General features: G+C 42.9%; 2 protein-coding genes across 2 annotated transcripts in view; both read right to left on the bottom strand.

Annotated features, from left to right (window-relative positions):
* LOC117364315 (cystine/glutamate transporter-like) overlaps window positions 1–11741 on the bottom strand; it is a 43557-nt gene extending 31816 nt beyond the window's left edge. The window contains exons 1-2 of the mRNA XM_033953405.1: window positions 11432–11741; window positions 2821–2947 (exon numbers count right to left, since the gene is read on the bottom strand). Coding sequence (XP_033809296.1) covers window positions 2821–2947; window positions 11432–11639 — 335 coding nt within the window. The 5' untranslated portion in view covers window positions 11640–11741. The remainder of the gene's footprint in view (window positions 1–2820; window positions 2948–11431) is intronic.
* A 3036-nt stretch (window positions 11742–14777) lies between these two features.
* The window catches only part of LOC117363653 (cystine/glutamate transporter-like), a 57874-nt gene continuing 50122 nt past the window's right edge, over window positions 14778–22529 (bottom strand). Inside the window, exons 12-13 of the mRNA XM_033951750.1 lie at window positions 21319–21493; window positions 14778–15275 (exon numbers count right to left, since the gene is read on the bottom strand). Of these exons, the coding sequence (XP_033807641.1) occupies window positions 15211–15275; window positions 21319–21493 (240 nt within the window). The 3' untranslated portion in view covers window positions 14778–15210. The remainder of the gene's footprint in view (window positions 15276–21318; window positions 21494–22529) is intronic.

The raw sequence follows: 22529 nt of genomic DNA, 5'->3' as shown, positions 1-22529 counted from the left end.
CTTTATATAGCTTGTGCTTATGGCCTACAGAGCAGGAAAACAATGACATTGTTTTCACTCTCTATATCATTTCAACACTGCTGTATATCTACATATTTTTCTATGGCTTGTTTTTCCTTTATACTGAAAATGACATTAATCTTGTTGCGTCTACTTTCTCCAGTTGACATGTGTTGGACACACTCCACGTCTGGGACCTACTGCCTCATCCACTGCAACTCAGTAAACATGCTTAAATTTTTTATCATAGGCAAACCAATTCAGTCTAATTCTGAATACCGTCCAAACCGGGAGGAGCTGGTGAGGCTTGGTCAACAGGAGTTAAACTGGGCCAAAGTGCAAGTGAGAGTGCCTATATCCGAGTCATTTATAACTTGACTTCGATAATTCTGAATTACTGACACTCATCTTGGATTTTCATATTTACAGACATGTAGGTACCGGTAGTTAGTAAGTTTGACCCAGTTCAGCTATAAAGATGTACCAAAAAAGGAAGAATTTTTCTAAGTTCACTTTTGCACCAAACCATAAGTAACTCATGTTATACTAGTGACACACAAAATGAACTACATAAAATTTTTCTGCTTTATAAATGGTAAATTGGTTAAATTTCATCTAGAGATAGTAGACTTCTATGTTTACCAGGTCTTTTCAAATACTGACCTAACTGTTTTCATGTGTAACTCTGTTTAGAGGAGGTTTACCTATCCTGGATTATTCTCATTATCCTCCAATATCGCCTTTTTCCTCTAGTTTAAAAGGTTTTTTTGGTTGTTGTTTTTAAATATATATACCACTTATAGTCTGTGGTTTACATTCAGGTACTCAAGTGTTTTTCTTTATCTGTCCTGATGTACCTGGGGCAATGAGGGGATTAAGTGACTTGCCCAGAGTCACAAGGAGCAGTGTGGGTTTGAACCCACAACCCAGGGTGTTGAGGCAGTAGCTCTAACCACTGCGCCACACGCTCCCCACTTCTACAGTAAAGCCCTGATTCTATAAATGGTGCCTACAATAGGTGCTTAGATCAGTGACATCAGGCCACTGCACCCTCGTCTCTACCCCCGCTCCTTCCGCGTCTCCCTCTGCTCCCTGCACCACACCCGCCACTTCCCTTCCCCCTGTATCTCTTTAAATCTTTGTCAGCGCGAGCAGCTTCTCCGGCCTGCTGCTTGCGACAGCATTGGCTTTTCCTCTGACATCACTTCCAGGCTCTGGAAGTGATGTCAGAGGGGAGCCAGGCTGGCGTGAGAAGCATGCTAGTAAAGTTGCTTGCACTGTCGAAGATATAAAGAGGTGGGGATGAAGATGGGAGGATGCGAGTGTGGCGTGGGGGGCAGAGAGGTGCCTGCGCCCCCACAAAATGGTGCCTGGGTGCAATTTCCCCCCCCCCTTTTTTTTTTACTATGCCACTGGCTTAGATCGGAGTGCCAACCAATGTAGGTGCCTAACTTAATTTTTAACTGGCTAATTGGCAATGATAATTGAAAGTGCCATTAGAAACCGATTAAGATTAATTTGCCAATAGGTACCTAACTCGATTGGGCCTACAACTTGGATGTGTCTACACTGAGGCACTTAGCAGCACCTACCCAAAAAGTAGGCATGGTTAGGGGCACAGTTTGGGTGCGGATGGAGTTAGGCGCCATTATTGTAGGCTATGAAAACTCTAGCCTAATACACAAGTCTACAAATGGCACCTAACGTTGAATGACACCCGGTAGGTGCTGTTGTCCTAGGTGCCGTTTATAGAATCGGACCCTCAGTGTTGAAAAATGTACTATATTAACAACTGGGACAACTCTTCCTTCTTCCCACTTTCCTTTCTCATTCATACATTTGATGTTATACGAACACTGCTTAATGACCCTCAGAAACACCACATGAGACTCATAATATTCATTGTCTTAGGCTCTAAGTGCTGTCTCTTCACCGGGGCATGTTATCTAATCAGTGCTAACTCATTTAGTCCTTAATTATATAAATATGCTGTTTCAATAAATATTAAAGTGACTATTGACTTATCTTCTGTGATCGTTCTTTCAGGGATAGCTTAGCCGACATGTTTCACCAAACGTTTTTTTCAAGGCTTCATTTCCCTTAGCCAGATTGACTTACGGTGCCTTTCGGAAAGTAATTAAGACTGCTCTGTTCCTAGTCAAAATACTCCCTCCTTCAAAAACTATTACTCTCCATGCTGATTCTACGCTCCCTCTCCTCTGTACTCTCTGTCTGTTCAGTGTCTTCCTCTCCATTTGTATTCTGGAATTCGCTGGCCATCCAGCCCCTTCACTGTAACATGTTAATACTATATTGTAATTCGCTGATTGTACAGCTCTCTTTATTGTGAACCACCTAGAAGTCGTAAGATTATGGCGGTATAGAAAAATAAAGTTATTATTATTATTATTAACCGCTCTTCTTACTATTCAAATCGACCACGATGTATGCTAACGTGTAAATGAAAAATGTACTGTGGCATCAGCGCTGGAGCGCAAAAACACTTAGATGTAGGGATTTCTAAGAAAAGAAAATTTTATTCTTCCTCCCCCTAAACCAGCATTTCTCAACTCAATCCTGGAGCACCCCCTTGCCAGTCAGGTTTTCAGGATATCCACAATGAATAGACATGAAAGAAATTTGCATATAAAGGAGGCTGTATATGCAAATTGAATTTATGCCTTGTCACTGTGGATATCCTGAAAACCTGACTGGCAAGGGGGTGCTCCAGGATTGAGTTGAGAAGCACTGCCCTAAAAAAACTTTTACTATTCTTATTCAACTGAAACAAACACAGTTTAATCAAATTTGTTTCCTTACCGGATCATAATAAATTCAGACCATAGTCTTAGGAAGGCTGGCAAGGGCCCCAGAGTCTCAAGCAGGTAAATATAATGCCCCCCGGATTTCTTGATGCTTGTTCCGAGCTCTGCATAAGATAAGGCACCTAAACCAATAAACAATATTTACAGTTTTAAATAAGGAAGTCTTATTTTGGCAATATCTTCTGTGGTCAACTCTAGAGATGATGCATGAAAGAAAAATGCTATCTGAAATTACCAGACAGTAGCAAGATATGAATCGTTAGTCAGCCATTAAAGCTTAGCAACTCAATGACCCATTCCAGTTTTAGGGAAAAGGAAGTATAGTTGCTGTGTTCCTATTAAGACTAATCATTTCTATAGCATTGCTAGACATACGCAGCGCTGTACATCAAAACACAGAAGAAACAGCCCCTGCTCAAAAGAGCTTACAATCTAGTCACGACAGACAAACTGGACAAGAAAGTGCATTAATACACTGTGCTTAGGTGGGGAAATTACAGAGGGAATGATAAGACAAATATTGGTGCTTAGAAGGTGGGTTGAAGTTTGGAATTGAAAGCATCTTCAAAGAAGTGGGTTTTGAGTCTGGATTTGAAGACTGCCAGAGACGAAGCTTGACATACAGTTTGTTTCAGGCATACAGTGCAGCGAGGTAGAAGGGAAGGAGTCTGGGGTTGACTGTAGAGAGAAGGATACAGATAAGAGGAATAAGAGAGGACAGATACTGAGGAGCTGCAGAGCGAATACACTTGTACTGTATGCAGAAATGGATCGGGAGCCAATGAAGTGACTTGAGGAGAAGGGTAATGTGTGCATAGCAACATTGATGGAATATGAGGCATGTAGCAGAGTTCCAAACAGATTGAAGGGAAGAGAGATGCTTTAGCAGAAGGCAGGTTGCAGTAGTCTAGACGAGAGGTGATGAGAGTATGAATGAGGGTCTTGGCAGTGCTCTCAGAAAAGAAGGGTATAGCGATTTTGTAGAGAAAGAAATGACAGATTTTGTCAGTCTGTTGAATACGTGAAGAGAAGGAGAGAGATGTCAAAGATTGCGAGCTGACAAGACAGGAAGGATGAGGGTGTTGTTCACAGAAATAGAGAATGGGGGAAGAGGAGAGACTGGTTTAGGTGGAAAGTCAAGGAACTTGAACGTACAGAATATTTAGGTGGAAAGATAAACCACATGAACATAGAGAAATAAAGATTAATCAATAAAAATGAATGAAAAAAGTATAAGATGATGCCTTTTTATTGGATTAATTTAATATGAGTTTTACCAGCATTCAAAGAATGCTGGGATCTAATTATGTATAGTTTGTTTATCAGCAGGAGTGGACTGACCATTGAGACAGTAGAGCAGCGGCTGAGGTCCCACAGTAGTAAGGGGTCAGCTCTACCCAGCCTGAAGAAGCAGGAGAAAACTGCTTGGTCAAGGTGGGAAGGGAGGGCATGAATGTGAATTTAATCACATTTCATAAGTAGTTAGTGGCCCATGACCCTTATTGACTGGGGGCCCCAGATCACTGTCAATGCACCCCTATCTACAAGTCAATGCTATATTAACCATACTTCAAAGGTAAGAGAGGAGGAGGAGTTTCGTGATTAGATCACCAAGCTGACAACTAAGGAAGCTCGATCTGTTCTAGGGCAGTGGCTTCCAACCCTGTACTGGAGGACCACCAGGCCAGTCGGGTTTTCAGAATAGCTCTAATGAATATGCATGGGAGAGATCTGCACATAATGGAGGGGTCAGGCATGCAAACCTGCTCCATGCATATTCATTAGGGCTATCCTGAAAACCCGACTGGCCTGGTGGTCCTCCAGGACAGGGTTGGGAACTACTGGTCTAGCGTAAATTTCTTTACCCTCCATTGCTTCAGGTACAATATGTTATAAGATGTTGCATGGCTCGCACCTAATTATCTTGTGGATCGCTTTATATTTGTTAATTCAAGACGTTTTCTTTACAATACTTTGTTAATGGTGGCCACACATCCTGAAACTTCTTAAAATAACCCCGTTGTAATGCAATAAACCTTTCCATTTTATAGATATGGCATAAAGAATTCCACCAGAAGTTGTAATTTAATCTCCTCCAATCCTTCCAATTATATGTAATTTGCTGAATGGCAACACCAGTCATTATAAGTAGTAATTTATTATTATTTGCAGAAATCTGACTTTTTTTCCTCATTGCCATACCAAATATCACAGTATCATAAGATAATGCCACTGGGTTATCTAATAAATTATTAATTTGGTCCCAAATTGATTTCCAAAATTTCATAATACATGGGCAATGAAACAATAAATGATCTAAAGTTCCTGCTTCCAGATGACAATGCCAACATCTATCAGACAAAGAACTATATACTATACTGGAATATATGGGTGGGAGGGATGAGAAAGGGGGAGGGTTAAGAATTTATGAAATGTATCAATGATAGTTTGTAAGTGATATATTTATTGTTAATGTGAATGAATATATTTAACACTTAATGTAATTTTGAAAATGAATAAAGAATTAAAAAAAAAAAAGATGTTTTCTGCAAACTTCTGCCTTATTTGCTTTTCCATCTGCAAAAGGTTTTTTATACAAAAGATATTTTTGACGATTGTTGTCGTTTCAGGCCGCTATTTAGGATAAAGAATCTCGCCACTAGCTCTGTTTCATTTCAGGAAACTGTTAAAAACTTACCTATTTGTAAAATTTTTGGCAACTTGATATTTTGGATGTCACTGTGATTATCCAGTCTTCTTTAATCTTGTTAACTGCATAGAACTGTAAGGTTTTGCAGTATTCAAATACATTTTTATGTTATGTAATGTAATGTTTACTAAAGAAGGTTAGAATCTGGGCTTAGAGCATCTTAATGCCAAACTTTCCTGCACATGTGAGCCTAGAATTAATGCCATACCTTTTAAAAACATTTCCTTTTATTTTTTTTTTTGCAAGTGGTGTGCTAATGTTGCCACTAGCACGTGGTACCTGTGAAAAATTAACACAGGAACGTTTTATCACTTCCTATTCCTAAGTGATTCAGTTAGTACAACAGTGGCTAATCAGAATGTATTGGGTAAATGACATTTCTGTGCCCATTTCCCACCCATGACATGCCCCCTCTAAAAAAAAATATTTTTTTAAAAAACCACCCAAGCCCATATGCTCAAAACTCACTGTGCCCCTAATGATCCATGCTAAACCAGTTTAATGTCAAGCATTTCAGCTGTCAATGCCCCAAATGGCTAATTGCGGTCTTTTCTGTGGTTTGTAGCAGCCTCTGATAAATACTTTTTATGGGATTGGGGACCATATAATTTACGCGTGGGTAAAAAGCATATCTCATGCGTCTCATGCGCGTCCATTAAAAGCGAATACTGCCGATTGCATATGTCCTACCAAAGCAGTGTAGAAAAAAGCATATATGTCTTGCATTTTCACATTTGCATGGTTTATCATTAGTTCTCCACTCCTCCCCCTCTTATGATGCGTGCCAATGATGCGCTACATGTGTTCCTATGAAGTAGCTATTCTGCACATGTGTCGGTCGCTTTCTCCTACAACTGATTGGATGGGATTATAGCAGACCTCCATGAAACTCATTTGCATGCGAAGTTGTTTGAACATCGGTCGCAGTTTACAAATTGGACAATTTATCGTCACCACAGTGATCCACAGGATTATAACAGCGATTTTAGAGCATCTGGCTCCCAGTTAGCATCTAGAAAAGGGGAAATTACAACAAAATACTTTAACACATTTTGCAAAAGTATTTTTTCACATGTTAGGGCTTAATGCCCTTTAGTAAAAGGACCTCAGATTGTCTAAGACAGTGTTTCTCAACTTGGTCCAGGAGTACCCCCTTGCCAATCAGGTTTTCATGATATCCACAATGAATTTGCATAAACTTGATTTGCATACACTGCCTCCATTGGGAGTAAATGAAAATAAAATTGCATAATGATATCACATTTTTTCATGCTAGTAAATGAGCAATGCCTTCCCATTAGATGATTATATTTCTGCTAATTATATCTCTGGATTTTTCAGAGGCATTTTTAATGTTTAAATGCATTTATTTTGCTGTATGTTTTTGGTTTAATACTGTCCTTTACAAAGCTGCATTAGACTTTTTTTTATCACTGGCCGCGGCGGTACTAGCCCCAACGCTCATAGAATTCCTTTGGGAATTAGAGCTAATATCACTGCAGCCGGCGATAAAAAAAAGCCTAACATGGCTTCATAAAACGGGGCCTAAATGTTATATGTTACATATTTCACCTACGTCCTGTAGCTGGATAAGCAGTTTTACAAATTAAGAATCGGATGAAAGCAGTGACGTAGCGAGGGGTGAGCAGCGCCTGAGGCCCTTTCCTGCCCCCTCTGCTGTATGCCCCTTCCCCATACCTTCAGCGCAAGCAGTCACCAACTCCCCTGCCTGTGTCGGCTTCGGCGCTATGACATCACTTCCTAGGCACGGGTCCTGGAAGTGACGTCAGAGAGCGTGCCGAAGTGGGCAGCAAGTTGGTGGCTGCTTGCGATGAAGTTTAAAACGTACAGAGGAAGGGAAGGGGTGCACATGCAGCAGGGGGAGTTGTGGGAAGGGGGGCAGAGAGGAGGAGAGGTGCTGGTGCCCCGAGCAATATGGCACCCGGGGCGGACCACCCCTCTGGCTCCCTCCCCCCTTATTATGCCACTGGATGAAAGCTCTGGACCCCCCTTCCCCAGAAATATTCACATAAACACAACTTTGCATGCAATGAATATAATGTACTTTATTTATCGAGATTTGATTGTCTCATACATATATGACATACACAAAGTATTATTAAACTTTAAACAATCTATAAAAAAAACCCACTCCTTTTTAATGCAAAAAGTAATAGTCACTCATTATAATTATGAAATACAATCCTCTTGTGCAAATTAAAACAGATCTACTACTACTACCTGGAACAATTACTTATGCTAGCTAATACTTACGAGGAATTTAGGAAACACCTAAAAACATATCTGTTCCTGAACTACTTCGGCAACTGATTTGTACAATCTTTCCCACTTAACTGATCCCTAGAGCCACGATTCACTAGTATTAACTTATCAATTCCACTCAATTTGTACTATTTTTAATCATTGTAAACTGCCTAGAACTTCAGGGTCCTGCGGTATATAAACTGTTATTATTATTACATCTACTCTCTTGTTATCTCCAAGAAAAATCAACCGTACCAGGCTGTATAGTAAATATAAATGTTAATTTTTATCTAACCCTCACGTATCCCCTGAAACCCATCCATGGACCCCAGGTCTAAATGCTAACTCACCAGAACAGATAATTCACATGTTCTTCACCTCAACGAGGATTAACAACACCCTTCAACTGATCGTCCCCTCATCTATTGTAACTCTCTTCTTCTCAATGTTTCACAAAAGGAAAAAAGAAGGCTCCAACTAATTTCAAAACACGGCCGTCAAACTGATCCACGATGCGAAGAAATACGATCATGTTACTCCCCTGTTGATTAAATCCCATTGGCTCCCGGTCAGCCATCGCATCACTTTTAAAATACTATTCTCAGTTTTTAAAACTTTGAGTTATAATGAGCCTCAATTCGTAACCAGGATGTTAATCTGAAATAATAAAACGCTAGCCCTGATCCGATATGTAGGTCCGTGGCCTTGCAGGAGTGCGCATGCGCGACTCCCCAGCCTTACTTGGCCAGCAAGAGTGCGGATGCGGCGGCAACACAAGTCGGAAAACGCTGGGCAGACAACCCCTGCCCTCTCCAAGCCGGGACCGCAGCTAGCCAACGATCGCCTCCACAGCCCGACGACTCCCCCCTCCCGCACCAACCGCTGCCGCTCCTGTTTGAAGCGACCTGATGAGGTTCGCGGCCGGCTCTAGCGAATCTCGCAGGCTGCTCTCCACATGAAGCACGTTCCCTCTGATGCGATCGCGTCAGAAGCAACATGCTACCATATGGAGAGTGGCCTGCGAGGTTCAATACAGCCGCCCATGAACCTAAGCAGGCCGCTTTGAACAGGAACAGGAGCGGCAGCAGCGGCAGGAACCATGGATGGATGGACGGAGGTAAGAACGGGAGGGGAAGCCAAAAAAGAAGGGTTATGGAGCAGGCAGAAAAGGGAGCTGTTTTGGTGGGAGGGTTGGGCTGAGTGCACGAAGTAGGCAGGCAGGCATTGCACAACAGGGGGAAAGGCAAAGGGGGCTGCTTTGGGGGGATGGTTGTGCTGGGGGCCGACAGCAATCATGGGGGGAACAGAAAAGGGCCATGGAGTAGGCAGGCATGGCACAACAGGGGCCAGAGGGAGAGCGAAAGGGGGCTGCTTTGGGGGGAGGGGTGTGCTGGGGGCAGACAGCAATCAGGGAGGGGGGAGGAACAGAAGGGGGGCCATGAAGCAGACAGGCATTGCACAACAGGGGGAGAGGCAAAGGGGGCTGATTTGGGGGGATGGTTGTTCTGGGGGCAGAAAGCAATCATGGGGGGAGGAATAGAAGGGGGCCACGGAGCAAACAGGCATTGCACAACAGGGGGATAGGGGGCTGCTTTGGGAGGAGAGTTGTGCTGTGGGCAGACAGCAATTATGGGGGAGAACAGAAGGGGGCCACGGAGCAGGCAGGCATGGCACAACAGGGGGAGAAGCAAAGGGGGCTGCTTTGGGGGGATGGTTGTGCTGGGGGCAGACAGCAATCAGGGAGGGGGGAGGAACAGAAGGGGGGCCACGAAGCAGGCTGGCATTGCACAACAGGGGGAGAGGCAAAGGGGGCTGCTTTGGGGGGAGGGGTGTGCTGGGGGCAGACAGCAATCATGGGGGGAACAGAAAAGGGCCATGGAGCAGGCAGGCATGGCACAACAGGGGGGCCAGAGGAAGAGCGAAAGGGGGCTGCTTTGGGGGGAGGGGTGTGCTGGGGGCAGACAGCAAACAGGGAGGGGGGAGGAACAGAAGGGGGGCCATGAAGCAGACAGGCATTGCACAACAGGGGGAGAGGCAAAGGGGGCTGATTTGGGGGGATGGTTGTTCTGGGGGCAGAAAGCAATCATGGGGGAGGAATAGAAGGGGGCCATGGAGCAAACAGGCATTGCACAACAGGGGGATAGGGGGCTGCTTTGGGAGGAGAGTTGTGCTGTGGGCAGACAGCAATTATGGGGGAGAACAGAAGGGGGCCACGGAGCAGGCAGGCATTGCACAACAGGGGGAGAGGGAAAGGGGGCTGCTTTGGGGGGATGGTTGTTCTGGGGGCAGAAAGCAATCATGGGGGGGAATAAGGGGGCCACAGAACAGGCAGGCATGGCACAACTGGGGGCCAGGGGGGGAGGGAAAGGGGGCTGCTTTGGGGGGATGGTTGTTCTGGGGGCAGACAGCAATCATTGGGGGAACAGAAGGGGGCCAAGAAGCAGGCAGGCATTGCACAACAGGGGGAGAGGGAAAGGAGGCTGCTTTGGCAAGCAGGGGGGGCCAGGGAGACAGACAGAAAGAAAGACGCACAGACAGGGGACCAGGGAGAGACACAGACACAAAGAATGACAGACAGACAGCGTCCAGGGAGAGAGAGAGAGACAAAAAACAGACATACAGACATCTACTCTAGCACCCGTTATTGTAACGGGCTTAAACACTAGTACCATATAATTCCCCACGATCTCTCCGTTCGACTTCCCATAATCTTCCTTCCATTCCCTCTCTGAAAATCATAGGCACCAGAAGGCACGACATGTTCTTGGTTATGGCCCCTCAACTATGGAACCTTTTACCTCAATATATTAGAGAACTAAAAGACTTATCATCGTTTAAAAAAACCTTAAAAACTTACCTTTTCAATGATGCATTCGATCTTTTTTCTTTTCATCTAATAATATATGAAGCCAATTTGGCACCAAATTTACCCTCCCTTTTGTTCATTCCATTAATGTTTTTCTTTCTTACTCAATTAGCATTGTAACTCTGCCCCTTTTTCCCTCACGACTCACGTTAGTTTTACCCCATACTGTCATTGTCACTTTGTACGTCAGCACCAGATATTTATTTGTATATTTCTTTTATTATATTGTACATCGCTTAGTATATTAAATAAGTGATTCATTAAATACGAATAAAACTTGAAACTTGAAATATAAACGGATAGTCAACACTCTCTTCACGTTTGCTGCTACCAAAACCAATACCATGGGCTTGCACTGCAGGGAAGGGCAGGCAAGTCGGGGCTGAGCAGGGCGGCGAGACAGTTGGAAAGTCAGAGGCTGAGAGCAGGAGATCGGGGCAGAGAGCAGGGCAGTCAGAAAGGACCTGAGTGACTGGTCCTCAGCAGTCGCTTATTTTTGGATCGGTCAGACCAGTCAGAGTCTCTCATTTGAATGCCGTCCCCCCCCCCCCCCCTCATTTGCATGCGCGGATCGGAGGATGATCGGGACAGAGGTTAGTGAATCGGGTTGGAGGGAAATCTAGCCCTTAATCCCCCTCACAGATTGTGAGCCTGCCAGGACAGACAGGGAAAGACTCATGTAGACTGTTCTGAGCTCTCCTGGGAGAATATAGAAAATTGAATAAATAAATATAAATTTACTGTAAAATTAGAAAAGAAACTCACCAAACATGGAGAGAATGCCACAAATAAGCCAGATGACCAGAGACAGACCCACATTGCCTGAGTTTTTCAGTACTCCTTTGGGAGAGATGAAGATACCACTTCCCACGATCGTGCCAATGGTCAGTGAGATGGCCCTCACCAGGTTAATCTTCTTTCTCAGATAAACTGTTTTCTCTCCATCACTTGAGTCCTTTCGGCTGTTCCCCATATTTAAAAATAGATGTTATTTTATGTGAAATGTTGTTCTTTCCTCCCTCTTATTTTCAGCCTCTGCTCTGATCATCTGATTTCCTAAATCTGGAATGTTGCAAAACAATCCGCTCAAACAGTTGAACGGATGGCTTTCCAAGTCCTGGAGCTTTTTCTCAGCAGGTGGGGGAAGTTGAGCCTCTCTGCAGTAATCCTGTGGGAAAATGCACACACAACACACACACACTGGACAGAAAATAATGCAGAGTAACAGCAAATGGAAGAGACAGGGACGGAGACCAAAATCAGCGTGAGCACATACATTTTAAACTTTGTATGTACGTGCAAAATAAATAGAAATTTTCTCAAAGGGTAACAAGAAATAAAGCCATTTATTTTTAGCTGCACTGTTTTTTTTATGGTTTCACACTACGGTAATTAGCAAAAATGAAATAAATATCATTCTAACTACACTTTAGGCCACGGCAAAGCTAGAAGGATGCTAGGGTGCTTAGGGAAAGATATGGCCAATGTATAAGACTCTGGAGAGACCTCATTTAAAATATTGTGTACAATTCTGGAAACTGCACCTTCAAAGTTTCAAGTTTCAAGCTTTTTAGGTTTTTATATACCTCCTATCAAGATTATCTAAGCGTTTGTTTATTTTTTTACAATCAGGTACTCAAGCAAAAAGATGTAAACAGGATGGAGTCGGTCCAGAGGAAGGCTACTAAAATGGTCAGTGGTCTTTGTCATAAGTCGTATGGGGAAAGACTTAAAGACCTCAATATGTATACTTTGGAGGACATGTGGGAGAGGGAAGATATGATGAAGATGTTTAAATACCTACGTGGCATAAATGCGTATGAGGTGAGTCTCTTTCAAGTGAAAGGAAACTCTGGAATGAGAGGGCGTAGGATGAAGTTAAGAGGTTCATAAATCCTTTTCACAAATTGATTATGTTTTCGTATAAGATAAATTAGTACAGCAGGTAACAAAGGCCGCCATAGATCCAATTATTTTATCTGATCGTGGTGGAGTTTGGAATGAGTTTCAGTTTGCTGATAAAAATTACATAAGTTACATAAGAATCGCCATCTCCGGATCAGACCTTTGGTCCAGCAAGTCCGGCGATCCGCACATGCGGAGGCCCAGCCAGGTGTACACCTGGCGTAATTTTAGTCACCCATATCCCTCTATGCCTCTCGTAAGGAGATGTGCATCTAGTTTGCTTTTAAATCCTAGGACGGTGGATTCCGCAATAACCTCCTCTGGGAGAGCATTCCAGGTGTCCACCACTCACTACGTGAAGCAGAACTTCCTGATATTTGTCCTGGACTTGTCCCTTCCCAGCTTCAGTCCATGTCCTCTTGTCCGTTTCACATTGGACATTGTAAATAACTTATTTTCCTGCTCTATTTTGTCGATTCCTTTCAGTATTTTGAAAGTCTTGATCATATCCCCTCACAGTCTCCTCTTCCCAACATTATAGTAGACCTGTGTGGAGATTTAATAATACATCACCGGGTCCGTCTCCCTTCGTTGGTTCAATCTGATTTCAGAAGTCTGTTCAGTACTGACACTTGGGGCTCCTTTTACAAAAGGTGCTTTAGCGTTTTTAGTGCACATAACGGATTAGTGCACGCTATAGCGCGCGCTAGCTGAAAAATTACCGCCTGCTTAAAAGGAGGCGGTAGCAGCTAGCACGCGCTATTCCACGCATTAAGGCCCTAACACACCTTTGTAAAAGGAGCCCTTAATTTCTGTAGTTTCTGAGGCAAAAAAAAAAAAAAAAAAAAGTCATCATACCAAAGTACCGCAAATTGGTCTCTTACAATTTGATATATCTGCTACATTTGACAATGGAGCACATGCACTGGCACCTCTCCTTTCCGACCCTTTGCAATGCACGCCTTCCCTTTCCTCTGACACCCCAGACACCAAGCGCCCCCCCCCCCCCCGGCCTTCCTATCTCCCCAACCCCTCCCACAGAATCCTGGTGGTCTAGTGGGCTGGGAGGGGGGTTTCAGGAAAATGTTGAAAATAGTGCTATTTGAACATTCTTATGCTAAATGAGTTTGAATTGTTGACTCTGCTTTTTTAATGTGACTAGTTGACTTTTTTTTTAGATGGGGGGAGGGTTGCTTGTGTTTAGGTTGCAATCCTTGTTATGATTGTTTTTTAAGAGTTTGTATGATATTGTGTAGTGTTGTTTTTAACATGATTTTAAAGTGTATTTTTATGTTTTATTTGTATGTTTCATTGTTACCCACCTAGAATTGTTGGATATGCGGGATATACATTTTTAAATAAAGATCAGAACCTCCCCCCCCCCCCCCCCCACCCACACACACACAGCTCGATAACCCTCCACCCCTGACACTGCCTCACATAGTTTTTATCAAAAATCAGGCAGCGGGGATGCCCTCTCCCTCCTGCCTTGAAGGACCACCTTTTCTTAATGGCAGCCCTTTCCCCTCCCGGTGCATCCTGAATGCACTGGAAGGGGCCTAAGGTCCTAAGGCGTCTAAGGCCCTTCCCCCTCTTCCTAGTGCATCACCGGCATGCACTGGGAGGGGCCTCACAACTCTCTACTTGCTTATCATTCTGAGTATCTGCCCTAACTGCCTTAGTCCTGCTGGTTTTCCCTCTCCCATGGCTTTCTTGACCTGTTCCTGGGTTCACTGTGCATGTCTGCACTTGACCTCAGCCTCTCTTTGCTTCATGTGCTCCTTGATGGTCTCCCCTTCTGCCCTTGCAGTGTACTAAGACAGAGGGCAAATGGCCAGAGGAATCACATTCAATCAAAGCTCCACAGCTTTAGAAGGAGAAGGGACCTGAACTCCTCTAGGTATTCACCCAACAGACTAGACAAAGGATCCAGAGAACCCCATCCCCACCCCTGCAAGGCCAATCTCAACTGAGGAACCAGCTCTCCAGCCAGGCTCATGAGTTACACACAATTTGCCATTGTATCCTCTGGAGACAGAGGATACTAAGTTTGTTAGAACTGTATGGTACCCTATATGTTGATATAGACACATAATCTATTTGTTGTAGACGGGTCTGGTAGACAACTAGGGAGCATAGATAATTTTATTTCAAGGATGTCACAGAAAGAGAAGAAACACATGAGTTTCAAATTATGGATGTACATTTTAATATAGTTCAATTTCATTTTGTTATAACACACACTAAATAAGACATGTTTTATTTCATTTTAGATGAAAACAGCAAAAAGAGGCACTAGAGATTTCGCATCTAACAAATGGATCTTTAGTCTTTTATTGAAACGCAACTAACAAATGGATCTTATTTCATTTTAGTACACGGCTAAAAAGTAATAAAATTGAAATGAAAATGAGACTGCAATGAACATTTTTCTTCTGCACACTTCTATTTCATATGTCAAATAAATCCAGTAAAATTGTAAGCGTCAGTAGTGAAAATTGTAATCCAAAAGGCTCAGAGCTAGTACATGTGAAAGTCAAAAGGTTAGGATTAATTGAGAGGCATTCATCAAGAAAGAAATTAAATGCTTGCCAGAAGACATTACAGTATTTGGCATGACAAAATTATAACAGGGGTCCTCAGTAGGTGCATATTTCCTGTGGGACTGCTTGCAGGAGGATCTGCAGTTTTAAAGTGACATGATCTAGAATTTTGAAACACACACAAAAGAAAAGAGATGGTAAGGAGGTTAATTTAATCTGAGACACCAGTAGTTCTGATATGTTATATAAATGAATGAAAATGAAGGGCGAATACTGAATCCCAAAGCTATTGCACCAAAAACTGGATTTTTTTTTTTTTTTTGTCATTATATTTTATAAAACAGACTATAAAACAAGGCCTTCAGTCATTCTTCTAAGATGACCAGTAAATTGAAAACAAAGAAGATAAGTAAAAACAGGCTGGTGCTCTCAATGATATAAGGTAGCCAGTTCATGAAACCCAATGTAGTGCAGCTCAAGGCTACGCTCACATCGCAACCACTGGGGTAGTACATCGACCTCAAAGTGCCACTCTGCTAGTATATTTCGGTGACTGGTCTTAATCACTATTTCCTCTAAACCAGGGGTGTCAAAGTCCCTCCTTGAGGGCCACAATTCAGTCGGGTTTTCAGGATTTCCCCAATGAATATGCATTGGCAATAGTAATTTATTCCTATCAAATGTATAGCTCTTTCTATTTATGTAAGTTATGTGTTAATTTATGAAGGCTATTGAAATGATATTATAAGTCCCGCTGTTATTTACACAATGAATATGCATGAGACCTATTTGTATGCTAATAGATCTCATGCATATTCATTGGGGAAATCCTGAAAACCCAACTGAATTGTGGCCCTCAAGGAGGGACTTTGATACCCCTGCTCTAAACTGAGCAGGAGCCCTCCCTCTACAGTCCTACCAATGGGTGGTGCTGTTTCACCATCACATTTTCAATAGAGACAGGCAAGTTCTGCAGGACTCCAGGGAACCTACCTGTCTCTAGCCATTGAAAACGCAATCAGAGGATTAGCAAGGGTGAAAGGTGCCTGGGGGGGGTGGCACCCCTCACCCGTCCTCTTCTCCATCCCGCCCCCTTCTGCCACGCAAGCGCCACTTCTCTTCCACCGTACCTCTGTAACGTTCCTAGTGTGAGCAGCAACATCAAAGCTGCTGTCGCACCAGCATCGGCTCTTCCTCTGACTTCACTTCCTAGGCACGGGTCCAGGAAGTGACATCAGAGGAAGAGCTGACACTGGCACGACAGCAGGTTGGGCGTTTCTGCCAGGAACGTTACAGAGGTATGGGGAAAGGAAGCAGTGCACATGCACGGCAGTGGGGGGGGGGGGTGGAGGAATGGGGGTGGAGATGAGGACGGGTGCCTGTGCCCTCACCAAGATGGTGCCCAGGGTGGCCGCCCCCCTACCCCCCTTACTACGCTACTGAACACGATATTGAAACATCATCCCCCACTGGCAGAAATGTAATTAAAGGACTCCTGCTCAGCTTAAATTTAAACAAACTGGAGAAAATATTTCTTCACTCAATGTGTAATTAAACGCCAGAAATTGATGCTGGAGAAAGTGGTGAAAGAAGTTAGCTTAGCAGGGTTTTAAAAAGTTTGGATAATTTCCCAAAACAAAAGTCCATAAGCCATTATTAAGATGGCTTGGGGAAATTTACTGCTTATTCCTAGGATACGCAGCATAAAATCTGTTTTACTCCTTGGGATTTTGCCAGGTACTTGTGACCACTGTTGAAAATCAGATACTGGGCTTGATGGATCTTTGGGCTGCCAGTAAAGCAACTCTTATGTTATGTTTGGGGATCATATGTTTTCCTATTTTCTTTGTAAAGTAGCTTAGCAGCGTATTGAATACATATTGTTAAAGTTTCCCTTCTTTTTTCTCCTGTTATGGTCTTTGTTTTCTCCTTTGTCAACTGCATAGATAATTTTGAATTTGGGATACATCAAATAAAGTTGATGATGATAATGATGATTTAAGTATATGTGCATAAATTAGGGTCTTTTATAATCTACATGTACACTTGCAAAATCTACCCTGTACACATTTATCAGTAAAAATATACATTATCCTGTCAGAATTGTACAGAGGGCTAAAGGTTATGAAGATTTCTTAGCCCAACCAACTTCCTCAATTCTAAGTGTGATTTTGCCACTGTAGCTGAAAAGAGTGTTATCATATTTTGTTAAATGTCAATTTACAGAAACAAAATTCTATGTTTTGACATTGTTTCCTATCATTGATTGAACCATATCCACATCATTCTCTTCTTGGTAGGACTGAGAACTTCATACATTGTCATCTACATTAGGAATGAAACTGGCTTTGTATGATTACCACCTCAGTGATTTGGAAGATAACGTGAAACCTTACGCATGTAGAAATTAATTTGACTTGGTGGTGGTTTGGCATGAAGCCATATGTGCACAATTGTCATTCCTGTAAGATGGATAATGAAGAGATGAATTCTCTATTTATTGATAGATATGATTGCTATTTTTTAAAATCTGTTTAACCACTACTACCACTTATCATTTATATAGTGCTGAAAGGCGTAAGCAGCACTGTACATTTTGACATTTATAGACAGTTCCTCTTCAGAAGAGCTTACAATCTAACTTGGACAGACATGCAGAACCCAAGGTGAGAGGATTTAGGAGTCAAAAGCACTCTCAAAGAGGTGGGCTTTTAACTGGGCCTTTAACATTGTCAGAGACGGAGCCCATCATAGGATTTAGGGCAGCTTGTTCCAAGCATATGGCACAGCATGGCAGAAGGGACAGAGTCTGGAGTTGGCAGCCAAAGAAAATGACACAGAAAGGAGGGATTTATCAGCTGAACATAAGAGCATAAGAACATAAGAAATGCCATCTCCGGAACAGACCCCGGGTCCATCAAGTCCGGCAATCCACACACACAGAGGCCCCGCCAGGTGAACCCTGGCATAGTATTAGTCCCCATACTCTAAGCTTCTCATAAGAGATGCGCATCTAGCTTAACCTTACCTATGTTCTATGTTACCTTAGGCCACTTATAAGGAGATGTACATCTAACTTACCTTTAAACCCTGAAATGGTGGATTCTGCAATTATCTCCTCCGGGAGAGCATTCCAGGTGTCCACCACTCGTTGAGTGAAGCAGAACTTCCTGATATCTGTCCTGATAGGTATCCCCCCTTAGCTTCAGTCCATGTCCTCTTGTCTGTGTCACATTAGACATTGTAAATAATTTTTTATCATGCTCTATTTGGTCGATTCCTTTCAGTATTTTGAAAGTCTCGATCATATCCCCTCACAGTCTCTTCTTCTCAAGGGAGAACAATCCCAGTCTCTTAAGTCGTTCCTCATATTCCAAGTTCTCCATGCCATTTATTAGCTTCGTTGCTCGTCTTTGCACCCTCTCAAGTACTTTTAAATCCTTTTTTAGGTATGGAGACCAGTGCTGGATGCAATATTCCAAGTGTGGTCTGACCATCGCTCTATATAGCGGTAGTATTACTTTCTCCGATCTACTCGTGATTCCCTTCTTTATCATGCCTAGCATTCTATTCGCCTTATTCGCTGCCGCCACGCATTGCGCCGACGGCTTCGGGGTCCTATCGATTAATACGCCAAGGTCCCTTTCCCGTTCAGTTTTCCCTAGAGTTGCACCCAACATACTGTACTTGTGTTCCTTATTTTTTCTGAAAAGTGCATGACTTTGCATTTTTCCACATTAAACTTCATCTGCCATGTATCTGCCCAATTTTCCAATCGACTCAAGTCGCTCTGGAGTTCCTCACTGTCCTTCTGTGATTTGATTGTCCGGCATAGCTTTGTGTCATATGCGAACTTGATGAGCTCGCTAGATGTTCCATCCTCCAGGTCATTTATGAAAATATTAAATAAGATGGGCCCAAGTACCAAGCCCTGGGGCACACCGCTAGTCACAGTCTCCCAGTCTGAGAATTTCCCATTTATGCCCACTCTCTGCCTTCTGTTCTCTTTTAAGGGGGAGTTCGGCGCTGCCTTGCTGACGCGGTGGGGGTGGGCGGAGCTAACTCTCGCCGCTGCCCCGAGCTTCCTTCCTTCCCTCTCTGGCTCCTGATTGCTGGCTCTCTGCCTCCTCTTCTATGCCTGCCTTCAGTCACCTTCTCTCTCCCCTACTCCGCGCTGCTCCTCACCAAGTTCCTAGCTCGAGCCGCGTGTGAGGGGGAGATAAGTGAAGAGAGATAGTGAGGGGCAGCTGAGTGAGTGCATTTGTAGGTTTGTAAGAGGAGTTTGAATTGTATTCAGAAATGGATGGGAAGCAGTTATCCCAGAATATAAGTCGTGTAGCCGAATTTGGGATGGATTGGAGGGGAGCGAGATGGCTAAGCGGAAGGCCTGAGAGTAGTGAGTTGCAGTAGTAAAAGCGTGAGGTGATGAGGGTGTGGATAAGTGTTTTGGTAGTGTGCTTAAAGAAGAAGGGTTGGATTTTGGTAATATTATAGAGGAAGAAGCGACAGGTTTTAGCAATATGTTGTATCAGGGCAGTGAAAGAGGAGTCAAAGATGTTTAAGAATGATTATTTCTTATCATTTTGGATTTCTGTGTTAAACTAATGGAGTTTTTTTCCTCTTTTGAAAATGTTAAAACCAGAGGGCATAATTTGAGGTTGATGGTTGGTAAACTCAAGAGTGTTAGGAAATTCTTCTTTATGGAAAGGGTGGTAGATGCCTGGAATGCGCTCCCAAGGGAGGTGGTGGAGAGGAAAACTTTGACAGAGTTCAAACAAGCGTGGGATGAACACGGAGGATCTCTAGTCAGAAAATAATGGGTATACATTGAAGGAACTAAGGCCAGTACTGGGCAGATTTGCAGAGTCTGTGTCCCATATATGGAGGGCTGAGGAGGGCTTCGATGGCTGGGATGGTTTAGATGGGCTGACTCCAGTAGATAGAACCTAAGCACACTACCGGGCAGAGTTCAGAAATATCTAAGAAAAAGGACCATTTAAATTTAATTATTAATTTATAAAGCATGTACGGTTGGGCAGACTGGATGGACCATTCAAGTCTTTATCTGCCATCATTTACCATGTTACTTGGTAATCTCTACATCGATTTGGTCTGCTCATTCAGATAAGGCGGTATGGTAAGTTTTAATACAGTAAATTGCATACTGGGGTAAATTTAGAAAAACACACAATCACAATGAAAAAGCAATGAGCAAACATCTAGAAAGCTGCAGGACACAAATAAGGCTTCCAAAATCTTAGATACTTGCTGAATAAATACAGAGCATTATATTTCTTCATCTTTGGTTCTGTTACAGGATGCATTCTAAAAGTTTGCCTCCTCTTATCAAGCTGTGCTAGAGATTTTTGGTGTGGCCTGGCGTAGTAAATGCTCCAACGCTCATAGAATTCTTATGAGCGTTGAAGCACTTACCTCACCGGCCTACGCTAGAAACCTCTAGTGCAACTTGATAAAAGAGAGGGGTTAATTAGTTGATACACTAGAGTAATTTTTATGAAAGCAATAACAACATGTGTGTTGACATGTTGTGTAAAACAGACTTTCTTACCACACTGCAACGGACAATCATCATTTCAATTTTGTCAGACTTGTAAAAGGTTTCTGGCTATTCAGATTAGGCCAAAGGCTTTAAAGCAGAGGTGTCAAAGTCCCTCCTGGAGGGCCGCAATCCAGTCGGGTTTTCAGGATTTCCCCAATGAATATGCATGAGATCTATTTGCATGCACTGCTTTCATTGAATGCTAATAGATCTCATGCAAATTCATTGGGGAAATCCTGAAAACTGGATTGCAGCCCTCGAGGAGGGACTTTGACACCCCTGCTTTAAAATGAGAAGCCATCCTCTCTATTTTTTTTCCAACTCACACAAAACACAGAAAATACGACATTGAGCTTGGGAGAGCAATAAAAACCTGTGTTGACTCATGGTCAAGTGGGTTTTGATTACAGAAAAGAAAACAGACCCACAGGTAAGTACTTGTCAAAAGATTCTTCTCAGCGTTGTTTATTTGCCACCAAGCTGAGCAGGGAAATTGCTTTATACTGCAGAAAACGTAAGGCAAAACACGCAAAACGAGGTCTCCAAAGCAATAGTTCAGATCTGCCTGGAATGCAATCCAATTTCTCACTTATTCTATCTGTTTCAAAAGCTACAGTTGTGACTTTGTTTACAGGGATACTCACTAAATAAAAGCTTGCAGCAAATTGACTTTGTCCTCTTAACCACTAAGTAATAAACTGGCAAACCAGTCAAAATAATGAGGCAACCAAGGCCAACACTGTCTGGAGCAGAATAGACAGATATCATCACTGTGAAGAAGCAGATAGTAGTAAACGATAGAGGGACAAAAAGTGGAACCTGGAAAAAGAAAACATGAATTAAAAATCTCTCTACAGTCATACTTTACCTGGATACTATAGATAAATTTATGGACTATCTAATAGTACTTCCAGAATTGTTTACCTTATGATCAGGACTGACCCAAGGGTATCTGACACCCTAGGTCAGGGGTCTCAAAGTCCCTCCTTGAGGGCCGCAATCCAGTTGGGTTTTCAGGATTTCCCCAATGAATATGCATTGAAAACAATGCATGCACATAGATCTCATGCATATTCATTGGGGAAATCCTGAAAACCCGACTGGATTGCGGCCCTCAAGGAGGGACTTTGAGACCCCTGCCCTAGGTTAACCTTCAGATGTTTACATCCTCCCCACACACACACCACCACCCCATGCAGCTCAAGGCCCTCCCCCTCACATCACCACCACCCTTTCCCTCCCCGCATGATACCCAGCATCTCATATTCCCTCCCCGTGATGTCCAGCATCTCCCCTTCCCTATCTCTACCCTTCATAGTGTCCAGCATCTCTCTTCTTCCCTATTTCCCTCATCAACTGTGGGATTAAGGTACTCCACCAGGTGTTTATTTTACTGGCCTGGAATGCAAATGTTTGATCCAGAAATCTTTTGTAGCGACATGATTTTGGTGATGGAAATGCAAACCAATAGGCTTTGCGTGTATTCTTATTCAGCTTATGCAATTCAAACTTAGATGTAAGGTAAACTGGAGCTAACCCAAACAATACCTTGTAACAAATACAACCAAATTTGAACAAAATTCTCGCCTCAAAAGGAAGCCAATAGAGCTGTTGATAGTAAGGACTGACATGGTCATATTTTTTCAGCCCAAAAATCAAGCGAACTGCCGAATTTTGTATTATTCTTAATCAATTTAGGATTTTTTAAAAATGAGATCCCAAATAGATTATATTACAGTAATCTAAGACTGACAAAACTGAAGATTGAACCAATAGCCTAAATGACATTGAGTCAAAGTATTTTTTGATGGTATGAAGTTTCCAGAGCACAGCAAAACATTTTTTGATCATTAAA

This window comes from Geotrypetes seraphini, chromosome 7, assembly GCF_902459505.1.
Source record: "Geotrypetes seraphini chromosome 7, aGeoSer1.1, whole genome shotgun sequence".
Classification (NCBI taxonomy): Eukaryota; Metazoa; Chordata; class Amphibia; order Gymnophiona; family Dermophiidae; genus Geotrypetes; species Geotrypetes seraphini.
This window is presented reverse-complemented; position numbering and strand designations above follow the sequence as displayed.